The sequence below is a fragment of the Pterocles gutturalis genome, unplaced genomic scaffold (genome assembly GCF_000699245.1).
Source record: "Pterocles gutturalis isolate BGI_N339 unplaced genomic scaffold, ASM69924v1 scaffold21766, whole genome shotgun sequence".
Lineage (NCBI taxonomy): Eukaryota > Metazoa > Chordata > Aves > Pterocliformes > Pteroclidae > Pterocles > Pterocles gutturalis.
Genome location: NW_010103576.1, coordinates 3735 through 11427, shown reverse-complemented (window position 1 = coordinate 11427; position 7693 = coordinate 3735). Strand labels below are relative to the sequence as shown.

The 7693-nt window shown below is 36.0% G+C and overlaps 1 protein-coding gene across 1 annotated transcript; it reads left to right on the top strand.

Annotated features, from left to right (window-relative positions):
* Window positions 1–865: 865 nt before the first annotated feature.
* On the top strand, window positions 866–6727 carry KCTD18 (potassium channel tetramerization domain containing 18). The gene is made up of 6 exons (XM_010086764.1): window positions 866–1022; window positions 2267–2478; window positions 3393–3586; window positions 4695–4789; window positions 5233–5335; window positions 6193–6727. The coding sequence occupies exons 1-6, from the start codon at window positions 866–868 to the stop codon at window positions 6725–6727; spliced, it is 1296 nt and encodes a 431-aa protein (XP_010085066.1).
* The last annotated feature ends 966 nt before the right edge of the window (window positions 6728–7693 follow it).

Below are 7693 nucleotides of genomic sequence, written 5' to 3'. Positions count from 1 at the left end.
CCTTCTCGGCTGGCTCCTGGGGGCAGTGTGGGATTCCCCCTTTTGACGGAGCAGCACCCAACGAAAGGAGGGAGCTCCCCGGGCTCTGTGGGGGCAAAAAAAAAAAAAAGCTTGGACATTTTTCTTCTGGTTCTTGTGCCCATATTTTTCTGCCCAGACAGGTCCCCCCTCCTGCAGGCACAAGTGAGACTATTGGGAACGTGGCATTAATGATGTGACGGCTTCAACTAGTTAAAGCAGCCCTAATGAAAGATGGGATTTTAAAGAAGCCAAAGTGTTATTAGTACAAAATGACTGCATTTTTAGTAAGCTTGGACATTTTTCTTCTGGTTCTTGTGCCCATATTTTTCTGCCCAGACAGGTCCCCCCTCCTGCAGGCACAAGTGAGACTATTGGGAACGTGGCATTAATGATGTGACGGCTTCAACTAGTTAAAGCAGCCCTAATGAAAGATGGGATTTTAAAGAAGCCAAAGTGTTATTAGTACAAAATGACTGCATTTTTAGTGCTGTGAGCTATACTCTAAAGCAAGATTTCCCTTCCCATGCTCTGCTTACACATACTGACCACAAAATTCTGCCTACCCATTTGTCTCAAAAGAGTAACCTCTGTTTTCTAGCATAGTAAAATACCGTAGTTTTTTTTTATAGTAAAGGACTAGACTATTTGGCTATTTGTACTGATACATCTCCAGAACTGTTTTTAAGATTGTTTTACAGTATCATGTAACAAACGTGTAGGAGTTGAGCTAGCGCTTTGGTCTCATATGTAATATGTTAAGTCTTAACTGGCATTAGATTTACTTTTGTTTGTATCTGTTACAGGTTTGAATAGCTCATAATTAACATCGTCATTTGCAAATGCAATGGAAGAGGGCAAGATTGAAGACGTCCAGGGTATTCTACGACTTAATGTGCGAGGATGTCTATACACAGCCAGGCGTGAGTCTTTATGCCGCTTTAAGAATTCAATGCTAGCTTCTATGTTTAGTGGACGCTTTCCTCTAAAATTGGATGAATCAGGTAAATATGTTCAGATTGTAAATATGACATTCTGATCAGGGAGCTCTGTGCCAAATACGTGCTTTTATATGTATTTATTTTATAGTATATCTGTTTTCCCAATCTGCTGAGCATCAGTTGTCTTCTTTAATTCCAGGACGTAAAACAATTATGCATGCATGACTTTATACTTAGGAGTAATTCATCTGAATGACTGCTCATGTTTGCAAACATACATGTTTGTACAGTGCTTAGTCCTGCCTTGTCCCAGTCCAAACTATGGCTTTGGAATTACTTCAGCAGTATGAATATGAAAATAGATAAAATTGAAGTTGGCAGGGTATTTGACATTTAACTTGGATGCTGTTTATGACCCCCTATATTCTCCAGAGGCATCTCACTCTCTCTGTTCATTACATGAGGAGATTGAGGTCTAATCTTTGTTTCAGAATACTTTATTGCCCAGTAAAGATCTAATTTTTCACCACCATGGCTTGATATGAAAGTGAATAAAACTATTAATGGTCACACTTCTTTCTGACTTGGAAATCCTGCCAAAGTATGTCCAGTTTAAAGATATGATGGATGGAGAATAGTAATTCCTTGTTGTACACTTCTGACTGTTTAAAGTATTTGAAATGTTTAACATTTTTATGGGCAGAACTTTGCTACCATCTTTCAGTTGCAGTGAACAGCCTATAACATATAGCTGTGTATATAGTTCGGTCAGTTTTCATAGTCGTCCTTGAGCCCAGCAGCGAAGGAGAAAAAAAGAAACACAAAAATACTGTAAAACTTGAGCAATATTCAGGAAAGGTTAGACTAGATGTATACTGGAGCTGATGCGACTTTTAACTCTTTTAAATTGCCTAGATCCAAAATTTAAAAAAAAATCTCTTAAACAGTGAAAAAAGATGTATCTGCAGTTAGAATTAGAAATGCATCTAGATTGTAGCATTTTAAGTGGAGCGCAGTTACAGCTGAGGTTGTATGTTGGCATGGTCCCATGCAAGATTAGTGAGTTCACTGAAATTCCCAAGAAATGTCTACTGCACTAAGAATTTTACCTGTTAATAACAAATGTTCCAGGGAAACAAAATAGTAGTTTTGAAATAATAGAGAAAGTATACTTACTTCTTCTAAGTAAGTAAAACTAGTACAGAAGTTTTATATAAAGGCTTTACTTGATGATTTTGGTAGAATGTGGCAAGTCTGTCTTTGCTTGCTGGAAGCAATATTTTAAATGATTTTATTTATGTTTTCAGGAGCATGTCTAATTGATCGAGATGGAAGCCTGTTTAAGTATCTTTTGGATTACCTTCATGGAGAAGTTCAGATTCCTGAAGATGAACAAATTCGAATTGCACTGCAGGAAGAAGCAGATTATTTTGGCATCCCTTATCCCTACAGCCTGTCTGACCATTTGGCCAATGAAATGGAGACGTACTCTTTAAGGTCAAATACAGAGCTTAAAAAGGTCTTGACATTTCTTAATTTTTTTAAGAGGTACTCTCTATTCCACAGCATTCATTAGCATCAGATACTAAAACTGCAGTATATGCAAGTTAGGACTTCTTAATCACCACATTAAATCATCAGTAAATTCAGTTTCTTAGGTTAAGAAATCCTAGAGTTGATAATGCAGTCATAGTAATTAAGTACATCAGCTTTTCCCATCCTTGCAATACAGTAACAGTTTAAATTTGACTGTTTTACATGCAAGTCTGTTGTAAAACTTGCATGGTAGGAATGACATTATTTAGTTCCCTATTTGGCTTCAAATTTTACTTGAGATTAGATTTGATCCCTTCAAGATGTTTGGTTTTTTTTTTTTTCAATTATGCAAATTAATCCTAAATTTTGAAAGATAGAATGTAGTTCTCCATTTTTTAGAACGAGAAAGGAAAAAATAAAATTAATATAGTCTTTAAAATCCCGAGGTTTGTCTGTCTTAGAGTATTGTAACTTAAAAGCTAATGCTAATTAACTGATTGGAAATTAACTCATATTACTGGGTACGTCTGTGTTAGCCCTGACAGTCATCTTTGTTCTCTTAGTAAGCTATTGTTCCATATATTTCACATTCTCCCTTATTCATTTCCTTTTATAAAGCATAAAACATTTACAGGCCTTTCTGTTTCTCTTCATATTAGGGATTTGCCATGCCTTTAAGTATTTCTCTTGCCTTTCTGTGAATTTCTCCTAGTTTTACAATATTGTCTGTTAATGTCAGATAAGAAATACTACACACATTATTCCAGATAACCTACATCCTTGATTTACTTAAAAGGGCTTACTAGTACAGTTACGAAAAGTCAGTTCTGAAAGCTTTTTTGACTAAAAATATTGTATTCTCAATATTCTGTATTTTGTGGGTTTTGCTTTTTCCAGGCTTTGTTGGATTTCTGTGATTCTTATGATTTAGTTTGTACCAAGCCTACAGTTTGGGTCCTGCACTATCTCAACACTTCTGGAGCAAGCTGTGAAAGTAAAATTATTGGTGTGTATGCCACAAGAGCTGATGGGACTGATGCAATTAATAAGGAGCTAGGAACAAAAATTCATAGTAAAAGCATTTACAAAAGGTAAGATGACTGTCAAACACATGAAAGCACTATGAAGTGACAATGAACACTCATAATACCTAAATATTATTATATGTATCATAATATGACATCATTGTCCTATAAATCTGTGGAAGGAATCAGATTCTTTCCATCTTTGAAAACAGCTGTCTGATCCAATGGTCACATTAAACAAACAAATAAACAAAATATAAAAACTAATCATGGAGCACAAAAATTGGAGAGAGTCAGCAAAAGATGGCTAGCATGCAGTTGCTGTAAGTTCTCATTATGTTTTACTTGCTATTTTTAAAATCTCAACTGTTTAAAATTGCTTCCTAATTTAGCATGATGTTCACATTAAATACAGTGAATTAATCCCCAACCAGAAAAAGTTCCAGAAATGTTCACAAAGTTGGTTGTGATTAATGGAATTGTATTTTGGAGCATTCTAAGACAGCTGAAAGCAATATTTAACACTGAAACGAACTGAAGATGAAAGGAACTGGTTTTAGTTCTTTAAAGGATATGTATGTCTCTACTGAAGTATTAATGTATTTTTATGACAGTAATTATAAGTTATTGGTAGACCTGTTCTTCTGAGTGTCTGGAAGCAATTTGTCTTTCTCTTGGTCCTACAGTACAAGTGTCACTGTGTACCTTTTGCAACATGATTCAGGTAGAGCTTTTGATGTTTCATCATCTTTGTAATTAAGATGCTTATTTTCCTAAATTTAGGCTAGGAATATTAATATTCATTCCAAGAATATCTGGATACATAGTATCAGGTATCTGTCCTCCTACTGTGTTTTCCCTTTGAATAAAGAATTGAGATTTAGAAGAATAGATTTTACACCATTAATTCTGTAATTATTCTTTCATGAATACCCATTTTTAGCAATAGGTGTTCACAAGCATGCAGATCATAGGAAGATGGCTATTTAGAACCTCTTTCACAAATTAAAATTAAACTTAAGTAACATTTTCCTTTCTACTTTACAAAATACTTACTATTAAATCCCTATAGTTACGATTTGGTAAAAAGAATGATGTATTTCACCAGTGTTACATTTTAAAGGATCTAGCTAGATTTACCACATAACTGTTACATTTAAAACAATATTTCTAGAGAAGCTGGAAATAACGTCCAATACATCTGGAGCTATTACTCAGTAGCTGAGTTGAAAAAGATGATGGATGCTTTTGAAGCCTGGGAAGGGAGAGGTAGAGTATTTTTTTTTCTTTTATTTCAGTAGTACTACTTTTTAACAGAAAAATAATAAAATTATTTGCCAATTAACTATGATAATAACTGTATACATTTCCACTCGTTCAGTAAGTAACATGTTGTAAAATATCCCATAGTAGTCGCTATTTGGAAAAAAAAAAAAAGTCTTAAGGGATGTTCCAGCAAGGTGTTAGTTGACATGAATGAAGAATAGATGTCCTGAGAGCCACCACATGCAAGGGGTGATAGCCTGCTAGCATTGGGCACGCTGGTAGAAGCCCTAGAAGCACGTTGGCTTTAAGTAGTGTTCATGTCAGCATAGTTTCAAAGCTGAAATTCTACATAATAAAATGTATGCATTCATTTAGTCAGGTGTATTTACACATAATATTGTCTGTGTTCTCCCAGCTCATCAATACAGTGTCCCCTTGCACTGCAGGTGTCAGCTACTGGAGAGTGCCTCAGGAGCTGATTGAATGTTGGACTCTTGAAGAACGCCCTTTGAAAGGCAGTTTGCATCATATGCCTCCAGTTCGTAAAAGGTAAGCTGATTTGCATAAGAAGCTTAAAATAAAGCAGAAATACAGCACAGTCTTTTTTTTTTTTTTTTGAATAATTTCACGTTCTTTGAATAGCTATGAATGTTGAGTTTTCTCTGTTTTTTCTATTTACATTTTTATAAAATATCTTATAATCAGCTTAATTGCAGGACTGACCTTACTAGAAACAAATTACCTTTTTTTAGGCTGCTGAAACTCTTGTCTATTCTACTTCTTTAGCCTTTAAAACATCACTTTAGAGTGGGAAGGAGTGATTTCAATTACCAGTTAGAGGTGCCATGAGGCTCCATGGGCTTTCTTATATAGGTTCTTTTTCTTTTTTTAACATTTTATCTTGAAAGATTGATTATCCATAATAATTTGTATTGAAATGGGTGAGGGAGAAAGAATCAATATCTTTTTCCTCAAATTATGTAGTGGAACTTTGTGTTGCTGTGCAGTTGGTTCTTACATTTTTGTAGATAACTTAAAACACATCAGACTAGTATTTAGTGGATTTTGTATCTGATGGGATCTGTAGCATTTTAATATTTTCTTTCTATAACTCCTCCAGCCTTCTTTCTCACTGATTTTCACTTTGCAGTTTGTGCACCATATCTCTTACAGTTTTAAATGTGCAATATTACTTACACAGGTAGAAGAGATTGGTGGTACTATCCATGCAAAAGCAAGCCTGATTGCAGTGATGAACAGTTGAGAACCATCAATGATCTTGTAACAACCAAAACTTAAAAGAACTTCAGATTTGTGCATGGCTGTTGCAGATTGTTTTGTAATTATATAAAAAAATAACTTATGTACATACTTTGTTTCTTTAATTGAAATTGTTTGTTTTACAGACGATTAATCGACTTTACTGAAGAGGAAATCTATTTACCGTGTAAAGCGAGTCCCAAGCCAATTAGATTCTCAGGTCCCTCAACAAGTACTCATATAAAAGTCAAGAATTCAGCTGCATTAAGGGTAGCTGCTTGCAATGCCTCACATTCTGCAGTGACTCTTAAACGACCCAATAGTGAAAGTTTGACACTGCACAAAGGAGCTTCTGAAACTGTATCCACAGCATGCACATCCATGCCCAGCAATTCCCAAGCACCCTCCGGAAGGCCAAGTGCTGACAATGGGACACCTTGTCAAATGACATTCAGGATCACAGTGCCTAGGAAACCCATAAGCAACCGTGTAGTAAAGCTGAAACGAAATCCAGTTTTTCTTTTGGCACCGTCTCAGCCATCTTCTTCTGTACCCAGTAAAACAAGTGAACAGGACAGTGCTGCTCCTGAAATTCCTACTACTGCTATGGTACTAAACAAGAAAGAACCAGTTGTATTAGCAGAGAGTGTTAAGCTTAAGAATGATAAAGCAGATGGATAATGTTTGACTCAGCCTTATAGACTGGATAGCTGTGTATCATCTGGTCAAAGAAGAGATCATGTCATTGGGTCATTTGTTCAAAGATTTGGTAAAAAATTATGATGAAAAATTTTGCAAAAAGCATAGGGAGAAATTGTTTTAAGTGGGCACCTAAGTGTGTTTCCTGCTTTATTTCTAAATATTTTTTAGATGTCAGGAAGGAAGGAAGAAAAATGGCTTAAAAAAAAACCCCAAACACAGAGCATGTACAGTCTAACATTACAAATACATTTGTATTTCAGCCAGGCTGTACTAGTACAACTGACCTTTTTAAAGGGAGTACTCATACAGCATAAAAGAAGACGCCTTTATCAAGTACAGTCATCATTAACTAGAGTTAATTTCCTTAAGTTTTATCTTTAAAGTGTGAAAAAAATAGATAACAATAAGTAGATTTTATTAAATACAAGTTTGCCACAAATGTGCAACATACTGAATACCCTGAAGATTCCCCAAGTTGAAGGCACCTACTGATACTTCAAGTAAGGATCAGTCACTCTTTTGTTATTAACAGCAATGAAAGAGACTGCCTTTGCTTGTACACAGAGAGAAAATTCAGAAATACACAAAGGGAAGAAGCATGCCTAGGGAGCAACAAGGCAAATTTTTCCACAGGCCCAAGACGTGTGTACGACTTTCCTAACGTGGTGTAATCTGCCCCTGGGGTGAGGCTGGTGCAGCCTTAGCGTTTTGTATGGCACCACTATGGCATGTTTTCTGCAGCTGCAAAGAACCTTACAGGTCTGAGTTACAGCTGGCCTTCCTGTGTCCTTCTGCAGGTCCTTACAAACCAGGAGGGGGGGATCCTCAACTTCTGTGCAGCAAAGCACTGTAGTGCCCTGGCCTGAAGAAAAATAAAAGAACCCTTCCTTCCCCCAGAGCAGGACAGAGGAGACCTTCTTGTACCAGGGTAAATTTCAAGTAATG